Below are 27657 nucleotides of genomic sequence, written 5' to 3'. Positions count from 1 at the left end.
TTCCATATTGGAGTGCTAGGTGGACTATGCAAAGTAACTATACAGAGCATCGGGGAATGCGTGACATTGTTAGTGTATAAGAAGACACGCTGCATACTGATGACATTTATAAAATAATTACCATTGTATGGTACGGCATATAAACTACCTTAGTATTCGTAATATTGGTTTCACTTTTTAGCCACTTGCTGAGAGCTGACGAGCGTCGCTCTCAATAATCAGTACTAAACAGTCGCCGTGGTCAAAACGAAACCGGCCAGAACTGATGATCACTTTATTATGATTAAAACGGTAGCAACCTATTTCTAAAATTAAAACTCATTAGACTTAGCTTCGCTGTATTTAGGTAAACAATTTCCTTTAAGTATCTTTAAATAATAATTTCATCAACTACTTGGGCAGTCAAAAACTCCGCGACGCTTCATTTCAATCTTAATTTTAATTTCGAAATAATTCACGACATTTCATTAACCGAATTTTGTTTAAAATACTATGAAATTCTGAAATACTTCGCTTCTGGAATAACTTTAACTAAGAATTTAAAATATCATTATAATTATTAGCATCACAAATTATTATCTGAGCATTAGAAAGGAGTAATTTGTTTCAAGAGATCTTTATTTTTACAAAGTTTTATTTATATACCACGACGGTAGCAAACGAGCGTGCGGCCCGCCTGAAGTTAAGCAGCTACCGCAGCCTATGGGTGTTTAACTGTTTACTAATGGAGGTTTACTGATGTTTCGGCGACTTACTTGACAAACTTTCAGTTCCCAAACTATCTGTGCAAACTATATATCCCATATTTTTAGTTGGGCGAAATTTCATTTCGCAAATTTACATAATCCAACCTAACCTAACCCAACCTAGTACGTCATTTTCATTTCGCAAGTATGGGGTTGGGAAATGAAATGGTTGCGAAGTAAGGTTATGCCAACGATTGGTTTGCCAAATGAATCTTTGGCGAAAAGTTGGTTGCCAAGTGAAATTTGGCGAAATAAATTTCGCCAAAAAGGAAGTACACCACTAATGGAGTTACACGCGCGTTGCCGAGTTGCAAGCTTACATGAATTTCGATTTGGACATACACCATATAAATTTGAATTTTAATATAGTTGCTCAAAAAGTGCTACTTTACGTAGCTGTTTAGCGTGCGGAAAGTTGTTTTGCGCGAACTAGTGCTTTTTACTTTTCCAGCTTTTTAAATGTAATTTTGACCGTAGTAGGGTAAATATGATAGTTTCAGACCAGCGCACAGGGGTTTGGGTGGGGGATGGGCCACACCCCAAGCCACGCCCCGTAGTGCTACACCCCTTTGTGCTACGCCCCCTTTGGTCCCAAGCCATGCCCTTTTGAGCAACGCCCATTTTGGCCACGCCTCTTTTGGTCCCAAGCCACGCCCTTTTTGTCCACGCCCCCTTTGGAACAGGAATTGATTTTTGGACAACTTCATTATTTTTCGACTGTATTACAATCGCCTGCGACTTGTGAGATAATGACATACTTTCCGCACTACCATCGAAATGTACTATTCCATTGCAATTCCTAATATCATTTAGATGAAGCCCGATCAGAAAGTAAAATTTTGGCAAATGAGCAAAAATTCTTCGCCACTGTGATAATCTTCATCACTTATTGAACTTAATTTTACTTTTATAGCAGTACCTTCACTTTCTGAATTACTTCTACGTTAACGATTCATATCGGTCCTCGCTTTACGATTCATTTCAACTTATTGGAAGCCCTATTTAGTCAAAATTTACGATCCTACTTTACGGTGGAAATCTAAAGCAGTAGAACCTACCTGTCAAAACTCAAGTCAACTTGATTTGGGTTACGTTTAAAACGCCTTAGCCTTAATTAGTTCAACTCAAAAGGGATTATAAGATGACTACAATTGTTTGTCATAATTTCGGTGTGATAATTTAGAAAATTATTTTCACCTCCGTAACTTAAATAAGCATTGTTTGTCGTAAAATCAGAAAGTAAAATAGCAATTTGCAGACTGCTTCTGGGCATTAGTTTAGTTATTGAATTTGGAAATAGAATATGTAATATAGGATAGGTTTAATATACAAAATATGTCAAAAGCTTTCTCTAATATAATGAAACTAAATGATACCAATAACCGAACTCCAATATTCACTTGAAAGTCTTCAATATTGTAAAAAATTGGTCCGATATTCCGGTATTTCGGGAGTCCGGAATTCAGGTATTTATGCCCAAGCCCGATCTTCAAAAATTAGCAACCATTCAAAACGACGCAATCACATAGGAAAATATTAATGGAACAGCAAAAACCTCCTTTGTCCATGTTTATTCATTGAATTCATTAACTTACAAACTATTTTGGTACATTACATTTCGATGGCTGCATTCAATTTTACGTTTAGGTTCTGCGAATAATCTGGCGTAAAGCTCTATAGCGAATATTTTTATGTATGTAAAAATATATCGATAAAAAATAAAATGAGATTTTCCATTTTAAGACCTGTGTCAGAGAAGTAGCTATCGGGGAACACAATATTATATTATTTATTCTGAAAATAATATTATCCTTAAAACGTTCATTAGATGCAATCAAGTAAATAAAGAAGACTCACAGCCCTCATACAACGCCGCCCTCATACCTACTTCTATATCCTATTCTATAATTATCCTTAAAGGTGGGATTCCACCAAAGTTCAATTATCTTCCTCGCGTTATCCCGGCATTTTTAGCCACGGCTCATGGGAGCCTGGGGTCCGCTTGACAACTAATCCCAATAATTGACGTAGGCACTTGTTTTTACGAAAGCGACTGCCATCTGACATTCCAACCCAGAAATTAGGCCTTAATAGGATTAGTCACGATGTTTTCATTCACCGAAAAGGGACTGGTAAATTTTAAATGATATTTCGTACATAAGTTCCGAGAGACTCCAATGGTACGAGCCGGGGTTTGAACCCGCGACCTACGGATTGAAAGTCGCAAAGTTCGGTGCAGCACATTTGTTGCACACACTGAGCTGCACATCCGTCTCCACGTCTTCGTAAACGTACAGTGGTAGTGGCAGAGAAAAGGCACCCCCCTGCATACAAAGTTCTGTAAATTTTGTATGGACGTGGGGTACCTTTTCTCTGCAGCTGACTGTACACATTTGTACACGAAACCGTTATCTAGAACTATAATCTGATAAATAAAAAATATATCTGAAATCCCCGAGCCTTTTTCAGGTTCTTAGATACAACAGTAATCAAAGGTTTATAGCCCGCCGTGACCACCTTTTCCTTTATTTACGGGAAAAATTGCAGTTCAAGACTGCAATTGAATCTCCTGAATTCAGCATTTCCAATTTTCCAGTCTGCTAGCCTTTCGTTTTGGTACACCGTTAACGTCCGCTTTTGAGCTTTATATAGCTCAAAAGTGGTCACGTTTTTTCATTTATAGTCTGCCTTCGCACTCGTGAAATGTTCATATACGTGATGGCTTCCCTTTTGCACACTTTAATTAGGTAGCGTAGGTAAGCGTCATTGTAGATGTGAGGCTAGGTGCAGTTGCCCCTACGGACGCACTTATCCGTTGACTCATCTAAAACTCCTTATCGTGCCGTCGATATTTTTCAATAAAAGTTCTCATAACGAAATTCAATACATAAAAGAAAGGCACAATATACATCGCGAGGGGAATCATTTTGTCTCCAAGTTCTTTTGTCCGTTAAACAGGTCTCAAAGAACTGGAATTCCGAACGAACATAACTGCATTACGCGCGCCACTGACTTTCCTACTTCGCAAAACTTTTCCCTCAAATATAATCTCATACCCACCATATTTTGGACTCTAGACACGTAATAAACATGTAAAATTCAAGGATGCATTTATATTGGTTTGTCTTAGGCGTGCTGAATACGAAGACATGCGGAAATATACGAAAACATCCAAAGACTTAAGGGAGACAACTCCATCTAGCGGATTCTTGCATCAATTAGTTTCAAGTATTAGGAGAAATTGTTAGAATTGTTTTTGCCGAGTTGATTTAAACGGAAACACGGAATACAGTAAGTTTAATACTTATTGTTTATTATGTTGTGTTTGTTTATTAATTACGAACAAACTTTTTTATTATTTCTCATATTAGCAGTGTTCTTAGTATCTAAATATATGGAACAATTGAAAAGAAAATTAATGTCATGTCACATAAACTCAGTACCCCTAGTTTCAATTTCATTCGTTAGCGTGACGTACGAGTTAGCGTTAAGTGTCATTTTGTATGGGATTTTGAGTTTCCAAAACGTCCCGCTTGGCGCGCTGTTTAAAATCTCATACAAAAATAGACATAACGCAAACGCGAACGCTCGTCACGCTATCAAATGATATTTACACAAGGGGTACAGAACACTTCAAATTACACCGATCAGTATATGTGACATTTTCAACCTAAAGATACCACATTGTCGCTTGTCAATAAGGTTGATTTCAAATTGAAGCTGTATGGAAATAGCGCCTTATTGACAACCGACAATAAGTACCCTTTTGATTGAAAATATCACATATGTATATGTGATGTGCCTTTGGCTCCTGCATATGAGAACTGTCTATCAAAGATATATATAACTGAGTAATAGATGGATACAGTCTAAGGAAAAAACGTGCCTCGAAAATAAAATAAAAATGATTCTCGTTCAGAGGGCGCTACTAGTTTTGGCCTACAGTCGTATAGATGGCGTTGACGGTTTCGTTTGTTATTTAACAATTTTAACGCATATCAGTGAAAGAACATGGGTCAAAATCATAAAAATAATTAATGCAAATAAAAAAAATCATTTATCTATATTTAAATACATTGTATCGTATTTTTATAACTCTTCATTTTTAGTTTTAAAGTGTGTCGACAGATGGCAGTGAATTTACTGGGGTTACAAAATTTACTATGACAGTACCGCTCTAGTATAAGTTACTCTATGCTGTCTATCCACCGGGTAGGCGCTCTTCCTCTACGTCTCTTCCATTCTACGTGACCAATTATCATCAATACCTCCAGACTATCTTCGTTATGTATTTTGCGTTAATAATTACCAACACTATAACCCCAAAACAAAGCGTCGTTAATACCCAATCTGGAAATAATTAAACAACCAAAATCGCATTGTAATTAAATTATCTATTAAACACGTCCATAAAGGCGCGGTAACCGTTTAACGCGGTTACAGACCATACATAATTAAACGCGTGTAGTTTGCTCGGTTTATTCACAAAAACCGGCCAAGTGCGAGTCGGACTCGCGTTCCAAGGGTGCCGTACATTACACAATTTAAACAATGTATTTTTTATGTGAAACGTGAGTGAAATGTCTTTAAAAAGCCCGTAGGGGTCGGATCAAAAACTAAGTAATTAAGTCCGACTCACGCTTGACTGCACATTTCTTGTAGGTTTTCCTGTAATCTATGGGTAAAGATATATTTTGTGTATTTTGTCAAAATTTTCGACCCAGTAGTTTCGGAGATAAAGTGGTGGGAATGATAATTTTTTGGCTATTTTCTTGAATAACTTCTACGCTGTTTATCCTAAAATTATAAAAAAATATATTTGATTCTCACAAAAGACCTCTTTTATTTGAAATGTAGCACGATATTATTTGAAAAACTTTATTTTTTAATTTACTCATTTACCCCCCAAAAGTGGCCTCCATGTTTAAAATTCATTTGTTTACGTTACATGTCCATCTTTGGGTCACAAACTTACATATGCATACCAAATTTCAACTTAATTGGTCTAGTAGTTTCGGAGAAAATAGGCAGACGGACAGACAGACAGACAGACGCACGAGTGATCCTATACTATAAGGGTTCCGGTTTTTCCTTTTGAGGTACGGAACCCTAAAAAGCTGCCTATTATGGATGCAAATATTTGGCTAGTCGGTGTCCGGCCTCCATGAGATTAAAAACTTACAAATTATGTCTATTTTTTACCGAAATCGTTAACATTCACAACGAAATTTCCCTACACAAACAATAACCTTAAACTAAGTATAACTTTTGCTAATATCATACAGTTCGACCGCTAAACTAAATAACTTTATCCTTTTTCCTATTTCATTTATTTCTTCAAGACTCGCGAAACTCGGTAATTTCTCGCGAAAACACTACATACACACCGTGGGAAGTTCACCTAACTTTTATTACGTACATATATTATTTTATTGTTTGCTTTGCCCAAGGATGATCCTGGCTTCTGAATAATGTACGCATTAGCTCGCTAAAACGAGTTTTATTTTATTTCTGTAAGCGCGTGAAACAGTAATGGTGTGGCCAGCCGGTTGAAAGTGGCTCTGGCTTTTGTATGGGATTTTGAACAGTGCGCCAAGCAGAGCGTTTTGGCACTCAAAATCCCATACAAAATGACACTTAACGCAAACGCGTACGTTACGTCACGCTCTTCTTCTTCCTCGCGTTATTCCGGCATTTTACCACGGCTCCTGGGAGCCTGGGGTCCGCTTGACAACTAATCCTAAGAATCGACGTAGGCACTAGTTTTTACGAAAGCGACTGCCATCTGACCTTTCAACCCAGAGGGGGAACTAGGCCTTGTTAGGATCAGTCCGGTTTCCTCACGATGTTTTCCTTCACCGAAAAGCGACTGGTAAATATCAAATGATATTTCGTACATAAGTTCCGAAAAACTCATTGGTACAAGCCGGGGTTTGAACCCGCGACCTCCGGATTGAAAGTCGCACGCTCTTACCGCTACTAGGAGTACATAAAACACGTAAGTATATATGTGGGTGGATCAACTGTTTTTTGTCACTCGTTACTATGATTACGATTACCTGGGTCACTTTAAATTCTAGTTTTATGACATTTAACTTTAGTCAACGCATTTTTGTGGTATCTATAAGCTGTTTCCACAATGGCCACTTTTCTACATAAATTCAGTATGACAGATTAAGACAAACGATTAATACCTAATTGAGTTTTATGACATTTAACTTTAGTCAACGCATTTTTGTGGTATCTATAAGCTGTTTCCACAATGGCCACTTTTCTACATAAATTCAGTATGACAGATTAAGACAAACGATTAATACCTAATTGAGTTTTATGACATTTAACTTTAGTCAACGCATTTTTGTGGTATCTATAAGCTGTTTCCACAATGGCCACTTTTCTACATAAATTCAGTATGACAGATTAAGACAAACGATTAATACCTAATTGAGTTTTATGACATTTAACTTTAGTCAACGCATTTTTGTGGTATCTATAAGCTGTTTCCACAATGGCCACTTTTGTACATAAATTCAGTATGACAGATTAAGACAAACGATTAATACCTAATTGAGGCTTACAATCAACGTACACTTTCCGAACCGTACCTAGCAGCTGGATAGCTTCTAAACCTGAAATTGGTGTACAGTCAAGTGCATAAATATATATACCTAATTGAGGCTTACAATCAACGTACACTTTCCGAACCGTACCTAGCAGCTGGATAGCTTCTAAACCTGAAATTGGTGTACAGTCAAGTGCATAAATATATATACCTAATTGAGGCTTACAATCAACGTACACTTTCCGAACCGTACCTAGCAGCTGGATAGCTTCTAAAACTGAAATTGGTGTACAGTCAAGGGCATAAATATATATACATTCCCAAAGTTTCAAAAATATGTGTACGCTCTTACACCTTAAAAGTCGTGTTCACATATTTTTGAGCCTTTTGTGTGGATCGATATTTTTGCCTTCGGCTGTACCTGCCACTGTGCCATTGTTAATTCAATAATGTAAGAGCGACAAAATATTTTAATTATATGATGTTTGCGATAGTCCTTAATTACAGGATCTATGTATGTGTTAGTTTACTGTTTTGAGCTTCATTTACACGAGGACAAAATTACTTACGAAAGCTAAAACAGATTATTTAATGAGACGGGAAATAAAGGGTTTGCTTGCTATAATGATATCAATTCGACACTCATTATAAAATGGGACCTCACGGCTTCACGGCTTCTGCGGCGTTGCCGTGAGGCCTATTTAAAAGGCCCTAATTCACTAGCTTTCCTGGATGTCATGCTTCAAAACTTGTATCACCGAATTAGTGTCACCAAATAATGCGACTATAATTGTCAATAAAATTAAACACTTACCCAAATCTTCCTCAAGTTTCGGGTCGGAAAACCGTCCAGACTGGCCGATGGCGGTCTCCAGGATCACCACGAACAGCAGTACACCCCACGCCATCTTGCCAAAACCGTCCACCATTTTGTCTAGTCGGCCATCTTGATTACGGCATCGCGCGCGCGAATTTGGGACTGGTGGACCTGGGAAAGGAAAAAATAATATTTAAACTTGTCTAATAACCATAGAGATGATATACTTAGTCTGGCAAACCAATTTCGCAGTAAAAAAGGCGCGAAATTCATAAATTGTATAGGAGATCACCCCTTTGAGCCTACATTTTTTAACTTCTTAGTTTTGTATTAGGGTATTAGTTTTATATTACGTAGCGTCTATGAGATTACACTATAAACACCTTCTTTCAAAAAAATCAAAAATTGTTGAAATCGGTTGACATGATAAAGAATTAAAAACCAAAAAACCCACAAAACCAACATACATACAGGTCGCGCAAATTAGTTAGGCAATGTGCCGATAGATGGCGCTGTTAACAATTATGATTATGCCTAGCCATTTCAATTGTGCTTCAAGTCTTTCGTAATTATTACATGAGAAAATTTAAAGTTTGTACGGAACCCTCGGTGCGCGAGTTAAACGAACTCGCACTTGACCGGTTTTTTTAAACGCAATATAATTGGCTTTTATTTTTTACCCTTAACCGCAAATTGACTCTTAATCCAGTCGGCCGTTAACCCTTTAATCGCCGGTTAATTCCCGCCTGTAATTACAGCAGCGAAGGCAAAAAGGCTTTTAATGAGCACATAATAACAGGATACAATGGTTTGGTCGGTGACCCTTAGAGTTTTCACATTGTCCGACCTCATATCGGCTGCGGATACAACCACAAAGAAGTAAAATTAAAATATATTTATTCGTGACGATCACAAAACATGTACATGTACAGACGACAGCAGCAAGAAAAGAAGAAAATATTAAGTGTGCATCACGAAATGATAACGATAATGATATGATGTTAATGATGACACAGCCACACTTTATCATTGTAAATGTCACGCCGAGTTAGCTTGGTCTACCTCTACATTCCTTTAAAAATGGTACGTCATATCCATTCAATATTCGAGTAACATAAGTATAACAGTTTTGAATGATTCACGGTTAGTTTCACTACTTATATTGACCGGGATATAGACCGTGATTACCTTTTGTACCGCTTTCGGGAGCCGACGCGCACGAATGAGGGTAGACCGAGCGCGGTCTACACAACTTTGACACCCACCCGCTATCTTCAGTTACCCGTGAACAAGATTCATGTAACTGCGTCGATATCGGGAGCTCTAAAACAATACAAAAGGTAATCACGGTCTATATCCCGGTCAATATGTCTAGTTGAACATACTATAAAACTCCTTTATGATTTCACTTTCCTTAACTATCTTCAACATTTAAAGTATTTTTGTCATACCATGTGTAGTCGTGAGATATCTCTTGTACCCGTGCATGTAATTGTCACCCTAATTATAACGAAAATGCGATCCCCGGAGTGTCGTATATCTGAAGTGCCTTTTCCTCTTTGCTTAATAATTCCGTGGTTGCCCAAAAACTGCCAAAAGTTGTTATGTCCACTCATGGATGTAAGTAAAGGGAGGTAGATATGGCACCCGGCGCTCGATCGTGAGCCATCAAATATCGATACGATATATCGTACGGCTGACGCCAATGTGTCAAGATTGTCACAATCATCTACTAAATATTGTCTGCATTTTAGTTTTGTCAACTATGAACGTCACGCGTCTATTATTAATAAAAGGTCATTCTGTCCAGTATACCCACAGGAAGTCTCTCTCTAATTTCTTTGTATTATAATTTCTAGAAACGAAAACCAGTATCAAATATAGATATTTATACCTATATGTCTAATTTAATGTCACTTCAGAATTTCATTTTAAAATAAGAAGCTCGATTGTTTGGCAACAGCTAGTTTTATGTCACTCTTAAAAACTGATCCAAAGTGTCTCGTCAAGTGACAGCAAAAAAATCACGTTTTGTTGTATGGGAGCCCCATTTAAATATTTATATTATTCTGTTTTTAGTATTTGTTGTTATAGCGGCAACAGAAATACATCATCTGTGAAAATTTGAACTGTCTAGCTATCACGGTTCATGAGATACAGCCTGGTGACAGATGGACAGACGGACAGCGGAGTCTTAGTAATAGGGTCCCGTTTTTACCCTTTGGGTACGGAACCCTAAAAACGTCACTTGACACTGACACATTGGTATCGTACCGCAGTGATTGCTCGATTTGGGTCGTAAGAGAAGGAGTGACGGATTGAACGTCATGTCATAATAGTGGCAGTATTGCGGCGGCGAACGTCACTTATTTTATTAAGGAAATCGACAGATACAGAAGCGATATTAAGGCCGCTGTAGTAATGTCGCAACAGTAACGCAGCTGCAGTACACTTTGTACTAACACATACAGGCCAACTCGAGTTTTAGTAATTAGATCTGTTTCCGATATGATACTGATCTGTCAGTGTCAAAAGTGACATTTCTTCAACCAAAATCGTCACTTTTGACACTAACAGATTAGCATCATATCGGAAACAGATCAAATAACTAAAAGTCGAATAGGCCCGTTTGTACATTTGTGACGTTTTCAAGCAAAAGATACCACATTGTCGCTTACCATAAGGACGAAAATTGCGTGTATCTTTATACGAAAAACCTGTCAGAGCGTCCTTATGGTAAGCGGCCTTTTGCTTTAAAACGACACATTTTGTCAGGTTTCGTTTTAAGTTAATATTTGCTTTAGCTACTATAAACTTTGTATGCCAGTATGAATTTGATTAGCGGACGGGCGATCGTATGTTAATGCGGCTATCTCGTCCGGCGAGGGGTGTATTTTCATTGTATCGTAATCGTTGTGAGTGGCGCCACTGAACGCGGATTTTGAAAACGTTTAAGTACACTAACAGAGTGAAGCGATATACCAAGCAAGGCATAATCATAATATGTGACGTTTTCAATCAAAAGGTACCACATTGTCGTTTAACATAAGGACGAAAATTGCTTGTAACTTTATACGAAAAACCTGTCAAAGCGTTATTTCAAACCTATATGGTAAGCGACAATGTGGTACCTTTTGCTTTAAAACGACACATTCTGTCAGGTTTCGTTTTAAGTCGATATTTGCTTTAGCCACTATAAACTTTGTATGCCAGTATGAATTGGATTAGCGGACGGGCGATCGTATGTTAATGCGGCTATCTCGTCCGGCGAGGGGTGTATTTGCATTGTATCGTAATCGCTGTGAGTGGCGCCACTGAACGCGGATTTTGAAAACGTTTAAGTACACTAACAGAGTGAAGCGATATACCAAGCAAGGCATAGTCATAATATGTGACGTTTTCAATCAAAAGGTACCACATTGTCGTTTAACATAAGGACGAAAATTGCTTGTAACTTTATACGAAAAACCTGTCAAAGCGTTATTTCAAAACTATATGGTAAGCGACAATGTGGTACCTTTTGCTTTAAAACGACACATTCTGTCAGGTTTCGTTTTAAGTTAATATTTGCTTTAGCTACTATAAACTTTGTATGCCAGTATGAATTGGATTAGCGGACGGGCGATCGTATGTTAATGCGGCTATCTCGTCCGGCGAGGGGTGTATTTGCATTGTATTGCTAAGGAAAACACGTGCCTCGAAAATCAAGAATATTTGATTCTCGATCAGATGGCGCCACTACCTTTGGCCTATTCTCGGATAGATGGCGTTGACGGTTTCGTTTGTTATTTAACAATTTGAACGCATATCAGTGAAAGAACATGGGTCAAAATCATATAAAAATAATTAATGCAAATAAAAAAATAATTTATCCATATATAAATACATTCTATCGTACTTTTATACATCTTAATTTTTAGTTTTAGTCGTGTGTCGATAGATCGCAGTGAATTTACTGTGGTTACAAAATTTACTATGACAGTACCGCTCTATCTTATTATATCCTTGAGTACACAGTTCATCATCATCAAAAAAAATTACAAGCCAAAACTCGCTGGGGGCAGATTCACTTAGCTTATCCTGGCATGACCTTTAGACAAAAGAGTTCCTATCAAAACCAGTAAAAACATCAAAACCTTTCCACGCTAACAGTAATACCAACCACCCCTCCCCACATCTATCCCTCACTCGATACACCTTTTATTTTCGTATGTAAACGCGAGCTTATATTTATTGCCAGCTCCGCTCCCGATCCGCTTTTAATGGCCAACAAAGCTTGCTTTTTGAGCTGAAACAACTTTCCTGTGTTTTTTAGGAACCGTTTGAAATTCTTTACAATTTAGCTGATTGAAAACGGTTGGTTTTTAGCTCGGTGACACAGTTTTGGTCGATCAACAATCGGAGGTGTAGGGACAGAGGCTGGATGAGTAGTTTCTTTTGAATGGTAAATTTTGTATTTATTCCGTATTAATTAGTGTTGATATAGTAATACTTCATTGTTAATCTACGTTATACAGAAGAAGGACATTTGTATTATTTTAAGTTTATTAGCTTGTTTTAGTCCCAAAATCCACCTTCTACTGATCACTTATTTTCGTAATTGAGTAATCTTATTTAACCATTTGTTTTGGTTTTGAACTGGTTTTGATACGACCTTTGACGATTCTCTTGGTGATTACGCAGCGTACTACGTAGGCGAACAACACGCGAACGCGAAGCGAAGCGATGCGGCGCGAGGTGAATGAATCCTTTGGTACTTACCTATAGAAGTGTCCTACGTGGGCGATCTCGTTGCGAACGCGAACGCCGTGGGCCCACCGCGCCGCGCCGCTTCGCGTTCGCGAGTTGTTCGCTTACGTAAGACGCAGCGTTAGCGCGCATCTAACGCAAGACTTCCACTTTATTTCGCATGGCAATAGACCGCGGGCCAGGAACAAATTTCCATGTCGAACCCGCATTGTACGTCTGGGGGGGACCAAGCGTTTCTGATCCCCCCTCCATTGTGAGGGTACTCTGGCGACAAGCCGGGGATGCCGGAGGGCGCAGTGGTGGAATGTTATCGATCCCAGTGCGCCCTCACGAACGGCCAAGAGGTTGAAACGCCGGAGTGGGTTTAGTGGGTAGGGCCAGTTCTCCCCCCCTCTCGCCAAGAGAGGGAAAAGGAGCGGCGAGTCCCACACACCGTGCGTAAGTGCATTCCCACTCCGACAAAAAAAAAAAAAAAGGAACAGATTTCCATGACCAATCGCCTCCCGGGCGAAAACTCGTATAGTGGTTAACGGCTATGTATGATGAACCCTCGTGAACGTCAGCTGCCGCTCCGTTGGTGGGTTGAGGAATGACAGCAAATAAAGTCTATAAAAAAAAAATTGTCATCGCCTCCCGCTTGATACTTTGTCAGATGATAGTTTAGATGCTATTGTGAGTAAACAAAATCGTCAGCCGATTGTATCGCTGTGGAAAGACCGTCAGCTGGTCACATGAACATGTAAAAAAGAAAATTATTTTCAGTCATCGGCCTCATCGCCTCCCGTTTGATACTTTGTCAGATGATTGTTTAGATGCTATTGTTAATAAAACAAATCGTCAGCCGGTCGTATCGCGGTGGAAAGACCGTGTTACGCGTTTCGGTAGCTGCCATTCCTCAACCCACCAACGGAGCGGCAGCTGACGTTCACGAGGGTTCATAATACCAAATAATACATAGCCGTTAACCGCTATACGAGTTTTCGCCCGGGAGGCGATGACTGACGAAATTTGCGCCTGGCTCGCGGTCCACAATCATCGTGAGCGACTTTCAAGATAAGAGTTTTGAATGATTCACGGTTAGTTTCACTAGACATATATAGACCGTGATTACCTTTTGTATTACCACGACCTTCTGTTTTGTATTATTGTTATTTGTAAGGTAATTACGGTTTATATCCCGGTCAATATAAGTCTAGTTTAAAAATAAGATCAAAACCACTACAAAATGTTAAACCAGAATCGGGCCCCGTGGGGAACGTGGGGACTATAATCCCTTAGCTTAGCTTTATTTCAAACCTATATTCGTAATCTTATTTTAACACTGGAAAATGAATATATTCTACAATTCTCTTTTTTATGATACGATTTACGCTAAACACGCAATTCACATTAACCCGGCATTATTGCTTATTTTTATGATTTCTTCAGGTGAAACTCAAAGGTGAATAAACTTCTTACATAATAATATATTATACCACATTCCGTCACAGTTCAACAACGATACATAATACGTGAACGTTCCTTCTGGCGTCCCCCAGGGATCGCACCTCAGCCCGTTGCTTGCAACGCGTATCTCTTTGATATTTATTCAGTATCCTCGAAATTTCTTATGTATGCTGATGACAAAAAAAGCTGAAGTTAGCTGTTTGAGCGACTATCAACAGCTGCAAGGGGATCTGGACCGTTTATGTCTGTCTTACATTCCATATCAAGTTTGTATAAAATGCTTTTTTACTCCCTTCTTTTTTTTGTTAATCCCTTGTTTCCGCTTAGTTATTTTGGAGACGCCAACTCATATCCGCGAGTTCCGCCAGAGAGCAACGACGCTCCAATGTCGGGTGTCATATGAGGTGGGTGAATATAATTATCATAGAAAGTTTATAATATGCGTGTAGATAAAGTAGTGTATGTAACTGTACATAATTAGGCATTAAAACACTCGTGTGATCCTTTTAAGAAACTCACTTCGTTCGTTTCTTAAACCCACACCCGTATTTTGATGCCTTTCATTATGTAGCAGTCACATAAACTACTATTACACTCTCAAGGAAACAAACTCCTAGTCGAAAACAAATCATTGTAAATCCAATCGTAATATCACCGCTTAGAGTTTAAAATAAAAAGTGATGTTCGAGTAACTTACTACCTTTTGGTCCGTATATAATTGATATTTTCGTAGCATGCTACGAATGTTTCACTGCTATAGGTAGCGCGAAAGATTTCCGCTACGGACCGTAGCCGTGCTACGAGGTATTTCGCACTTCACGCCGCTTAAATTAAAATTTGAATTGAATAAAGTATAATTAATGGCCGCGGGCACTCGAGCCTGAGGAAGGACTCCCGAAGGGTCTGAAACATGTCGCCAATAGCGACTAAAAATACTAGTGAGTGTAACCTTTGTGACCTAAATATATCTCACGATAGTTTAATAAATTGTTGTAGATTTACTTATTGTTTTTCGTTATATAAATAACGTTAAAATTTGTATGTTACCGTAAAACCCGTTTTAAGTGAAAACGCGTCTTCCCTAGTTAAAAGTTGGCCGTAGAGCGCCAGAACCGACGTCATATATTTTATAAGTAATGATAACTTAGAAAAAAGAGGTCGCACAGGACCGAGAAAAGTCGCGCTGTCTTGTGTCGGAGGCCAAGTCTTTTTTTTTTATACTACGTCGGTGGCAAACAAGCATACGGCCCGCCTGATGTTAAGCAGTCTCCGTAGCCTATGTACGCCTGCAACTCCTCTCCCTCGAGCTCTGGCAACCTTACTCACCGGCAGGAACACAACACTATTAGTAGGGTCTAGTGTTATTTGGCTGCGGTTTTCTGTAAGGTGGAGGTACCTCCCCAATTGGGCTCTGCTCTAGATCTGGAATGACATCCGCTGTCCTGTGCCCAACCACACAAAGCGAGATGTGATTCACAGTGCCCATACCTCTCTTTTAGACGTAGTTTAAGGACATACCCGGGTCCACGTAGTTTAAGGACATACCGGGGTCAAGTCTCATTTTGGGTCGCTAAGCCAACGGAGTAAAGTAAGTAAATAACTTAGAAAAAACTGCTTTTTTGTGTCACGCCACTACCACAATCTGAGGGCCTATCGCGAAAAAAGAAAATCTAAATTTCGTTATCTAACATCTCTGTCACTCTTGTATATTCGAGCGATAAAGAGGCAGTTAGCGAAATTTCGGATTCGCGTTTCCCGGTAGGTCCTCTGTAAACAAACCGCCTTGATGCATCAATGTCATATTTTATTATCTCTGAAAACTTGTCAAAACTGAAATAAAAGTATGAAAACGGATTATATCGCGTATATTGAATTTATAATCCATCCCGACGTTTCGAACCCTTTACAGCGTTCGTGGTCAAACAGGTGACTGAGGAAAAATTACAAAGTGCAAAAATACCCACATACTAAAATAATGAACAATCATAGACAATAAACTTTAAGGATAGTTGTACATGCAAAATCGGTTCATAAGGCAAGTTATACACTACAATTATTTTCAAGTAAAGATATATATATATATACGCGATAAAAACTACGCCGGCTCCAACCCTACACCACGGACCCGAGAAGATGAGTTTTCATAGTTTTTTTTCATGAGTAACTATCGCGGTAACCGAAGACAATATTTTGTCAAAAACCTGTTAAAGGTACAGTATGTATAAGTTACTCTATGGTTTACTAAAAAGGCTAGTGCTGCACTCTGGTGGCAGAACATTGCAGTAATATCTCCTATTGGGCCGTGTGTAATTTAAGTGTGATATAACATGAGCCGCGGAATCCTTGCCGGCGTGTTATCGCGCCAGAAAACTCACATTCACCCATTTTGCTGGCTCGTTATCGTGGGGGAATATACATGCACATGTCATATGCTTTAGTTTGCTGCTCGCACTGCTAGTGCTTGAGAAAGGAGACCTAGGCTCTCCAAAACATGTCGCGCGAGTGACTAAAAAAACCGGCCAAGTGCGTGTCGGACTCGCCTCGCCCACCGAGGGTTCCGTACTTTTTAGTATTTGTTGTTATAGCGGCAACAGAAATACATCATCTGTGAAAATTTCAACTGTCTAGCTATCACGGTTAATGAGATACAGCCTGCTGACAGACAGACGGACAGCGGAGTCTTAATAATAGGGTCCCGTTTTTACCCTTTGGGTACGGAACCCTAACAAGTGAGTTTAAACCGTGAAATTATTTAAAATTGAGATATGTCTTGTGTATGTAGAACATTTATATATATTTTTTGTTTGTTTTTTTTTGTAAAAAATCCACATCCACATTTATATTGTTAGAGATACTTTTGATCGTGAACTGTAGAGATGTCTTTGTTTGGAAAAGTATACTCTCATATACTTTAGGTAGGTAGGTAGGTAGATACATTTGGTGCATTTTTTATCCGCTGGGTACGCTGACTGTACTAAACATAGCATAAAATAAAAATCTATGTATCTTAGTAAAGGGTATTCCAGATTTTTTTATGAATGGTATCAGTCGATCAGGTATGTTTTGAGGATCAAATGTCTGTATGGGACCCATTGTCTTAAAGCAATACAAAAGTCACAAATGATGGTCAAAGTCTGGCACCCGCACTTTACTCACGAAACGCTTCTAACAAATTGGCATTACATCGTGACGTCAGCGCGTAACGTCGCTATCGCTATTGCTTAGAAGCCGTGGAAATAAGGAAATTGCGATTTTGTCGGTGAAATATTGCATTTATGTATATTGTTACTGTACAATATATTTTTAATAAAATGTAAGGAATCGAATGGTAATTTTGTTTTTTTTCCTATTTTGAAGTAAAAACTTTTTTTTAACTGAATTCTTTAAACAAGTTTGGGAACAAATCAAATTATTTTATTAAATATTTTGATTTGTGTTTTTAGGTAGTCACACTACTATATATAAATTAAAAACTGTAATAAATGTCATATATTAAAGAAAAAGTGACGAAGCCCTCCAGTGGTGAAGGCCAGATTCGAACCGGCGTCTTTAGCTATCGCGGCTAACGCCATGAACCCCTAGGCCACCCCGCCACGGCGGTGCCCGTCCGAATTTCTCGACTATATGTCATCTAAGTAAGACTAGGCGTCTTTGACCAGCTCTAAGGGCAAGCAGTGCGCGCTTGCACCTCCTAAACGACACCTGTTTTTTTTTTCTTTAATATATGACATCTATTACAGTTTTGAATTCTTTAAGTTTCCAATGGCTCATTTTCTATCTATTTAACTAGATTTAGTTATAAAATTCAACATGTGGAAACAACCCTTTTCTTCTATAGTGTTCCGCCTAGCTATACTTTTTAGGTATACTATCAAAAGGGGATTTGTGAAGCCTACGCTATCCATCTGTCAGCCCTACCTCCAATGTTCAGAAAACCGTTTGACACGATGTCGTTACAAATATGAATTTATGTTTTTTTATCCTATCATTGTTATCTCATTGTATTGTAAGATGGCGGGACGACTTGGACGCATGTAAGATTTTATAATAAAATTCCAAATGTCCTCACAGAATTATAAATAAATAAATAAATATAGGACATTCTTACACAGATTGACTAAGTCCCACAGTAAGCTCAAGAAGGCTTGTGTTGTGGGTACTCAGACAACGATATGTATAATATACAAATACATAAATACATAGAAAACACCCAAGACTCAGGAACAAATATCTGTGCTCATCACACAAATAAATGCCCTTACCGGGATTCGAACCAAGGACCATCGGCTTCACAGGCAGGGTCACTACCCACTAGGCCAGACCGGTCGTCAAATATAATAATATAAATAGTAATAGTAATAAATAGAATTGTCAGTTAATAAATTTAAAAATTATGGTAAACGTAGGCTTATCTCTAAAGCCTATTATAGCACACAAGACTACATGAATGATGAAACACCGTGGGATTAAGAAAACAATTAATTATTTATTATTATGTTAATAATGATGAAATTGATAATTCAATTAATACCTATATTAGGTAATCCGTATTTTTTGACATTTAGAGTTTTATTGTAGACTAGTAGTTTTTATACAATTTTGGTGTTTGATGATCATTTTGTGAAATTCTTATTATTAAGTTTGACATATCTATAATAATCCAATGTTTTTAAAAACAATAATAACTGCATCAGTAAATTGCTCTGATATTGAGATTAAGGCATAGACATAGTATAGTAGTTATAGACATGAACCGAGCGACCAGGGGTAAGAGAAAGACATATTCATGTATTGACAGGTTAATGTATGGCAGCATAATCCTTTTTCTCTTTCACTCTTATAAATTTCGGTATTTCGCCATCGCCTCCTACCTATGCTGCCATAACCCGATGAAAAAAAAAACCCGGTCGGTGATAAGGACAAAGCATGGCACTATTTTCTCTTTCCTCTTATAGGAATCGCAATAAGACTATCTTTCTCTATCAAAGAGTGTCAGGCCCTTGGATTAAGGTAATATTTGTAAAACTTGACAATTTAAAAGTGCTTGTTGCTAGGCCTATTTGAATAAAGAGTACCACATTGTCGCTTACCATAAGGACGAAATTTGCTAGTATCTTTATACGAATGACCTGTCAGAGCGTCCTTATGGCAAGCGACAAAGTGGCACCTTTTGCTTGAAGACGACACATATTGACTCGTGACTGGAAATGGTGGGAAAATGACGATGACAGGGTCGAGTGGAGAAAAAGAGGGGAGGCCTTTGCCCAGCCGTGGACACCAGCCACACAGCCAGACACCTGTGTACCACTTTTTAGGGTTCCGTACCCAAAGGGTAAATACCCCTATTACTAAGACTCCGCTGTCCGTCTGTCCGTCTGTCTGTCTGTCACCAGGCTGTATCTCATGAACCGTGAGAGAGAGTAGACAGTTGAAATTTTCACAGATGATGTATTTCTGTTGCCGCTATAACAACAAATACTAAAAACAGAATAATATAAATATTTAAATGGGGCTCCCATACAACAAACGTGATTTTTTTGCTGGTTTTTTCCGTAATGGAACGGAACCCTTCGTGCGCGAGTCCGACTCGCACTTGGCCGGTTTTTTTATAAAAACAGTTGGATAACTTCTTGACCCTGAGTGTCGGGAACCCGCCCGGGTTCTCTGTTCGTAGTTGCTTTCGTCTACAAAGCGGGAAAACGCAGGATCGGCTACGAGCGTAGCGCTACGAAAACGTATTGGCAGTGAATGTAACTTTGACCTTGTTTACAAATTTTCATAGTGAACAACTGAAGTAACTAAACTAATACAGCTTTTCTTTAAAAACGCACACGAAAAACCGGTACGGTAACTTTTTCCGAATTTTCCAACTATTCTCAACTAGCGTTTGCCCGCGACTTCGTCTGCGTGGAGTTAGTAATTTGGGTAGCTTATTTTTTATCCAATCTGGTTTTTATCGATTCCCCATACAAACTTCAAACCCCCCCCCCTTTCACCCCCTTAAAGGATGATTTCTGGGATAAAAACTACCCTATGTCCTTCCCCGGGACTCAAACTATCTCCATACCAAATTTCAACTAAATCGTTTCGGCGGCTTAAGCATGAAGAGGTAACAGACAGACAGACACACTTTCGCATTTATAATATTATAATATGGATTTCATTCAAAACTAATCATAGTATGATTAGGTATCACCTAATCACTCACCCGTAATATATATTTACATAAAATTAGTTTTAAAACATAAACTTTCTCATTGCACCAACAAATTGGTTACTCCAGTTTGGCGCATTTATAGTATATGTAACTGTGTAATTGCTTTATATGGATAAATTAATTATTAATAATAATTATTATTATTTCTTTGAGCCTGTTCCAAAACTAATAAGACATTAAGTTTAGTATTTAAACGCACCGGCCAAAAAAAAAACAGTACCGTACCTTTTTTATTTTCCCTATTTATTTTTCAATTTTAATGTTCCAAAAGTATCATCACTTACCCGTAACGCAAACCTATTTAGGTACATAAATTATTTTCCAAATACCAACTTTCTCTTTTTTTCCAGACACGTTCCAAAACTAATAAAAACTCATACTCACTTCACTACATGTGGTACACAACACGAAAGCCGACAAAAGTTAACCGACGGAGCGCGACCGCCCCCCGTGACCGACCGATGTGCACTGATCTCGGTCTGGTCGGGTCTCACCTCAGCCTGAGACCACAGTAGAAATATACGGGAGAAATGGAGGCAAATATCTAGTGATTTTTTTTTATTTTTTTTATTCAGGTTCTTGTTTTTGTTGTTCTGCAACTCCTGGATGGCCTATCTTGCGTATCTAAAGCCGCAGACTACCCGCCGCGAAGCCGCGAAAGCGAGTGTGGAGGGAGCTTAATAAGTAGCTGGTTAGCCCCATCACGGTGTACGTGTTACGTAGCCATATGCAGTTTTATTAATCAATGTTTAATAGTCTGCTTAACCGTTAAATTAACCGAGCGTTAACGAAGGTATAGGTTTCATTGACCAAGCGTCAGTGAGGGTCTGATTTCAGCTTGGGCAAAAACGATTTCGTATGTCCCGATTTTCTCCTCTCAGCCGATTCTCGTGAAATTTTGTGAGGAGCACTGCGATGGTTAAAATAGTTTTATTTTGTCCATTATTTTTTTGTATTTTTTTAAATGGCGGAGCCATACATTTATTCAGTTTTAAGTTATGGTCGTGAGGTCTACAGCTCACAGAGCCACTGATAGTCTATATTCAGCAGTTGCCAAAAATGTTTAATTTTAAAGCGATATCAATCAACTATTCATTCGGTTGAAAATATTTTAATAGTACCTACCCTAAATTTCACCCTATAAATTGACTTTTAATAATTACCGTTTTAAGATGTAGGTATAGTCTGCATCTTCTCAATTGACTTTTTCGCCTAAGACGGTAATCTGTTAAACAAAAGCCATTGTTCCTTTTGTGCGAGCGGTCGCCCATTGTGTACCATTGTCTCTGACAATGGCACGCGCCGTAGCATGCGCTCAGACTCAATGGTACACAATGGGCGACCGCTCGTACAAAAGGAACAAAGGCTTTTGTTTAACAGATTACCTTCTTAGGCGAAAAAGTCATTGGAGAAGATGCAGACTATAGCTGCCTTTTTGTCATAATGACTTACTGCATATTTTCTACTACGCAGCTACCGTAGTAAAACCCTACCAAATTACATAAAACCCGAAGCTCTCCCGCTCGCTTTTCTCTCCCGCCTCCCAAACTTGTTCGTGTTCGAACGCACGGAATTTTCGTATTACCCATCATAATTATATCATATGCCTTAGCCCACTGCTTATAAAGACGATTTTTTTAATTTGTCCGGGTTATTTTATATTCTCCACTTCGTTGAGTTGCTTTGAATCTGGAGGTCCTTTAATTTTCTTTGGTTTTCTTTGAGATCTTAATCAAATCGGCGTTTATATTATAAATCTTATTAAGTTTATAAGGGGAGGTTGCTTGGAGCGTCTAATTTAAAGGCACGAGGGACCGCAATAGCTACAACTGTCTTTGAAAAAGACTGAAAGATGCAAACTTCATATTTTTACCATCGCAGCCATTTACCATTTCAAACACGCGTATTTTACTGCGACGCGATTTTTTTCTCGCTGCGCACTCTCAGCGAGGAAAAGCTCCTAAAACTGCCCAGGTAGCAAAATGACGTCAGCGACGTCATAATGACGGCATTATTACGTCATAATGACGTCGCTGACGTCATAATGACGTATAAATGCTACGGGGGTGATAAGAAAGTGGTTTTTATCTACAAGTGGCAAAGTAATTTGATGATAATTATGAGTTGTTTCTTCATGTTGGCTATTAGAATTGACTATTATTATTATTATTAATTCTTTATTTCAGATAAATTTTATCCATAGAATTGTTAGTTTGGCTTATGACTACTATGAGAGGACGTCAAATATATCATTGCTAAATTTCGTATTTGTTAAAAAAAAATCGAAACGCGAAACGATCAGGAATTTGCTAATTTCAACTATTTTCGGCGTCAGGTACCTTTAGGGCTAGGTACCGACATAATATCTTCATCAAAAAAATAAACAAAGCACAGCAGTTAAATACAAACACAGCATAAATAGTTAGTTACTTAGTAACTAGCAGTAACTTACCGGTCAATTCGAACAACGTGATAATTACTAGATACGAGAACAATACGAGATCTAATAGATACGTTATAGTTCAGTTCTCAGCTAGTTATCTTTTGCAGTTCGATTCGAGAAACCAATTGTCATTTCACGCTACAATTATTGTGACGTTTTGGGATATCCATTAGATATCCATTGGATATCTAAGTAATATCTTAAGCAAATCTTAAAGATATCGTTCAAGAGGACATTCGAAATCGAGTAAATGTCAAATTTGACATGACTTTCTTAAATATCTCGTTATCGTTTCTGTTTCATATCTAGTGTATATCTAGTTGATATCTAGATCATAGTTCGAAATAGCCCGTAAGTCAAGCACTTAATAATCGAATTTAAACTGTTGTGAGACATACTAACATTAAATAATTTCATAGTTTAGACTCACTTGTTTTAGTCACTCGCGCGACATGTTTCGGAGAGCCTAGGTCTCCTTTCTCAAGCACTAATAGGCTCCCCGAAACATGTCGCGCGAGTGACTAAAACAAGTGAGTCTAAATCGTGAAATTATATAATCAAGCACTTAATGTCTAAAGTGGCGGTAGGTACCGAGGTATTAAGCCCGGAATTTTCAATGCACCGGGCCAGTGCCCAGATTGAGCTATTTCCTTATACATACATTTAAAGCGCTGTTTTAGGGATGGCGGTCTTTTACCGATTTTTGTTATCGGTATTAAAAATGTATATGACAAGTTATTCACAGTAATTGACACTCTCTTCTGTGGACATGTTCAACGTTAAAAGCTATAAACCTTTGTTCGCATAATCTAGTATCCTATTTTATTAGCTTGTATAATCAATATTTATACATAGCTGCTAAATAATTTTTGTCCGCAACTATTATGGTAGAGTACTTACTTAGAGTTAGACCAAATTAAGTCTGCAATTATTTTGATAGCACACGCAGTGCAAGTGTTATTCATATGTCACAATTTCATAGAAGTTTGACGTTTAAAATAACACTTGTACTGAGTGTGCTATCAAAATCGTTGCAGACTTAACTTGGTCTAACTCTATTGATAATCAGAATCACAGAAGACGCATAGGTAATAACCGTGTCGTTGAAAAACTCGTTCAATTCTGTACCGTATTCTTGCGAATTATTTTCCAATGTTCTTAAAGTTGTTAACATGGTGGGAAAAATACGACAAAAAGGAAATTTCAACCGCTTTATTTTCATGCTATGGTTTAAAAAAAAACACATAAATACCACTAGTATTCTGAATCATTCATAAATATTTTATTTTAACTTACAATAAAGGTGCGACCACACCGCTGCTTAAAAAAACGGTGACGATACGGAATCGCAGTGACGCATCGTAAGCGTATCGTTTTTTAGGGTTCCGTACCCAAAGGGTAAAAACGGGACCCTATTACTAAGACTCCGCTGTCCGTCTGTCCGTCTATCCCTCTGTCACTAGGCTGTATCTCATCGACCGTGATAGCTAGACAGTTGAAATTTTCACAGATGATGTATTTCTGTTGCCGCTATAACAACAAATACTAAAAAAGTACGGAACCCTCGGTGCGCGAGTCCGACTCGCACTTTGCCGGGTTTTTTTGCATGCCATCCACACCGCTACTCAAAATACGATAACGGTGCGGAATTGCAGTGACGTGCCATTAACTTTACAATTTTACTAGAATACGATAAAATGGATGCGATAATGGATGGATGCGATAAAATGTCGGCGTGTTTTAAGCAGCGGTGTGGAGAGCATTCGATAAAAACGGTACGCTTACGGTGCGTCACTGCGATTCCGTACCGTCACCGTTTTTAAGCAGCGGTGTGGAGAGCATTCGATAAAAACGGTACGCTTACGGTGCGTCACTGCGATTCCGTACCGTCACCGTTTTTAAGCAGCGGTGTGGTCGCACCTTAAAACGTTTTTAATTAATAGATCAATCAAATTTGTTCCATTGATTTGTGACGTACCATCTGTTTGAATAAATTATTTGGTAATAACTAAACACTCATTTATTATTCACGAAATTTAGCATTTAAATGTATAGCCATTTCTGCTACCCTTAGCGGAATGACGTGTTGACGTGACAGTCGAATGTTGATGTTGTTGATGTTGTATCCTAGTTAGCTTACAAGGACACTGGGCATCACTTGCACCATCTCACTAACCCGGGGTTACAGGGTTAAACCTGGAGTTACCATGGTTACCAGTACAACTATTTCTATAAAGCTTTTTTTGAAATATTACACCACATGAAATAAAACTATGAAATCGTTTCGAACCCTTTACAGCGTGCGTAGTCAACGGGTGACTGAGGAAAAACCACAATGTGTAAAACTACCCACATACAAAAATAAAGAACCAGTTTTGCCCATTTGCTTTTGCATTGCCCATTTCCCGATGCCGCAACGCTATAGCAGTAAGGCCTCTTGTCCACGGCACGGTTTGACCACAGTACGGTGTGGAAGCGGCGCCGTGGTCTAACCGTGCCGAGCTTGTACACGACACGGTAAAACAACGGACGACACAACGTAGATACTACTCATTTGTGAAGGACTGAAACGTGAAAACCTCCGGCGCCGCCAACAAGCTCGTAGAGAGTGCCATACACAAGTCATACAACACCGTCGATGTATGCGTGCGCCGACGGGGAGCCGGGGCGCACACGGCGGCGTGGCCGCGCCGTGCTACAACCGTGGCCGTGTACAAACCTCCATAGTAGCCCATACAACATTGGAGACCGTGTTTAGACACGGTTTAAAAACCGCGGATTGTTAAGGCAAAAAAACGTGTGTGTACAAGAGGCCTAAGGCTATGCATACGCCTTAGCCTTAAGATAAAGACTGTCACTAACACAAAGTTATCAAAGTTGGTCGTAAATAAATGAATTTATTATTAACTCTAAACAGAAGCATACGAAGTACTCTGCCTTGGAACCAATGTATGATTTTATACCAGTTGCGGTGGAGACTGCAGGACCTTGGGGTGCGGAGGCTAAGGAGTTTGTGTGGGAATTGGGTCGGCGACTGAGAGATAGGGGTTGCGATCCTCGCTCCGGATCGTACCTGGTCCAACAGATCTCCTTGGCAATTCAACGGGGCAACGTTGCCAGTGTCATGGGGACGTTTGGGCCGGCTACGGTCCGGGGTGGCACCATAGCCTAAATAGTTTAATTTAGTGGTTAAGATTGACAAAGCCTGTTGCGGATTACATCATTTGTAAGTAGATGACGAAGCCTGTTGCTGATTTGCTTTTGTGTCCACTTGACGAAGCCTGCGTTGCCGATCACGATCTATGCATGGACTTTCTATTTACTGTCTTATTTATTGTGACGTGAAAATCTGCCTTACATTTAATGAATAAAATAAGCAATGTAATTTATTATTTATTTTTTATTTATTTTTTGGGGGCATTAAACCACAACATCAACTTTTATCGTTTAGCGTTTAAGGCCGCGTTAAACTCAGGGTTATTATACTTACCACACTATATTTATACGTTTGTAAAAGTCTTAGCTTTATCAGAAATATTAAAAAATTGCGTCACATATTTCACAAGTTCCTAAATAGAAATTTGAGCCTTCGAAAGCTCACATAATGTTTATTTGCCTCGCTGTTTGTGGTCGTCGCTTTTCTCTCCCTCAGCGTTAATACTCTAAAGTCTAAATAGTTTCGACATTCTCAGTAAACGTTATTTACAAATGACAAAAATAAATAATACGGACTTAACATCAAGCGGGCCGTATGCTTGTTAGCCACCGACGTAGTATTAAAAAACCGTTATCAGCGTCTTATATCTATCTCTGCTGCTGTATAGTCTTAGATCATTTTAAACTAAAATTTTAGGGATATTTTCATTTTTTTATAACAAAGGAGGCAAACGAGCAGACGAATCGCCAAATCAATCAAGTAGGCCGTCGGTGAAATTACAGAATAAATAATAGTACTACCGTACAGAAAGGAAACTTCCTACAGATCCGAAGTTTGACAGCGGTTCAGGGTCGAATCATGCTGTCCCTTTCTAATAAATGGCACTATCCCTTTCTATTTAGGGTTGTCAAATTGAAGTTATCTTATCTGTGGTCATGCACGCAAAGGGACGTCAAGTTGTGCCAACCCTAATAATTGCTCGGAGCAATGCTGAGCCGAACGGAGCCGAGTTTACCCGAAGCGAGGAGTTTCGCACCCATGGTGAAATGACAAAAAAATACCGGTATCAAAACCAGAGCAGCCCTATGTCATAAAGTATACAATGTGGAGGTCGTTATAAGTCAGGGCAGTTAAACTCCAAGGTGGTTTTACATTGTTGCTGTCCTTGTGTCCTTTATAAATGGTTTTACGGCCGTCAGTATTCATCAAACTAATTTTAACAATGTACTTTCCTCAACTTCCTTTTTTTGGTTTCGTACCTCGAAAGGGAAAAAACGGAACCCGTATAGGATCACTTTAATGTCCGTCCGTCTGTCTGTCAAGACCCTTTTTCTCAGGAACGCGTGGAGGTATCAAGCTGGAATTTATATCAAATACTCCCTACTTCGTTCCCTTGGAGCTGTGAAAAAATCAAACTTCTAAGCCAACGCAATCGAAAGATACGACCGTTTATGCCGCAAATTTCCGGAAATTTTCGACACGTAAGGGAATCAAAACCTACAAGGTACTTCCCGTGAACT

The 27657-nt window shown here is 38.8% G+C and overlaps 1 protein-coding gene across 1 annotated transcript in view; it reads right to left on the bottom strand.

The window, feature by feature from the left end:
* Positions 1-21074, bottom strand: part of LOC134748114 (hemicentin-2-like) — a 179757-nt gene extending 158683 nt beyond the window's left edge. The window contains exons 1-2 of the mRNA XM_063682816.1: positions 20922-21074; positions 8123-8296 (exon numbers count right to left, since the gene is read on the bottom strand). Of these exons, the coding sequence (XP_063538886.1) occupies positions 8123-8237 (115 nt within the window). The 5' untranslated portion in view covers positions 8238-8296; positions 20922-21074. The remainder of the gene's footprint in view (positions 1-8122; positions 8297-20921) is intronic.
* Positions 21075-27657: the final 6583 nt, after the last annotated feature.

Source organism: Cydia strobilella, chromosome 1, assembly GCF_947568885.1.
Source record: "Cydia strobilella chromosome 1, ilCydStro3.1, whole genome shotgun sequence".
NCBI lineage: Eukaryota > Metazoa > Arthropoda > Insecta > Lepidoptera > Tortricidae > Cydia > Cydia strobilella.
This window is presented reverse-complemented; position numbering and strand designations above follow the sequence as displayed.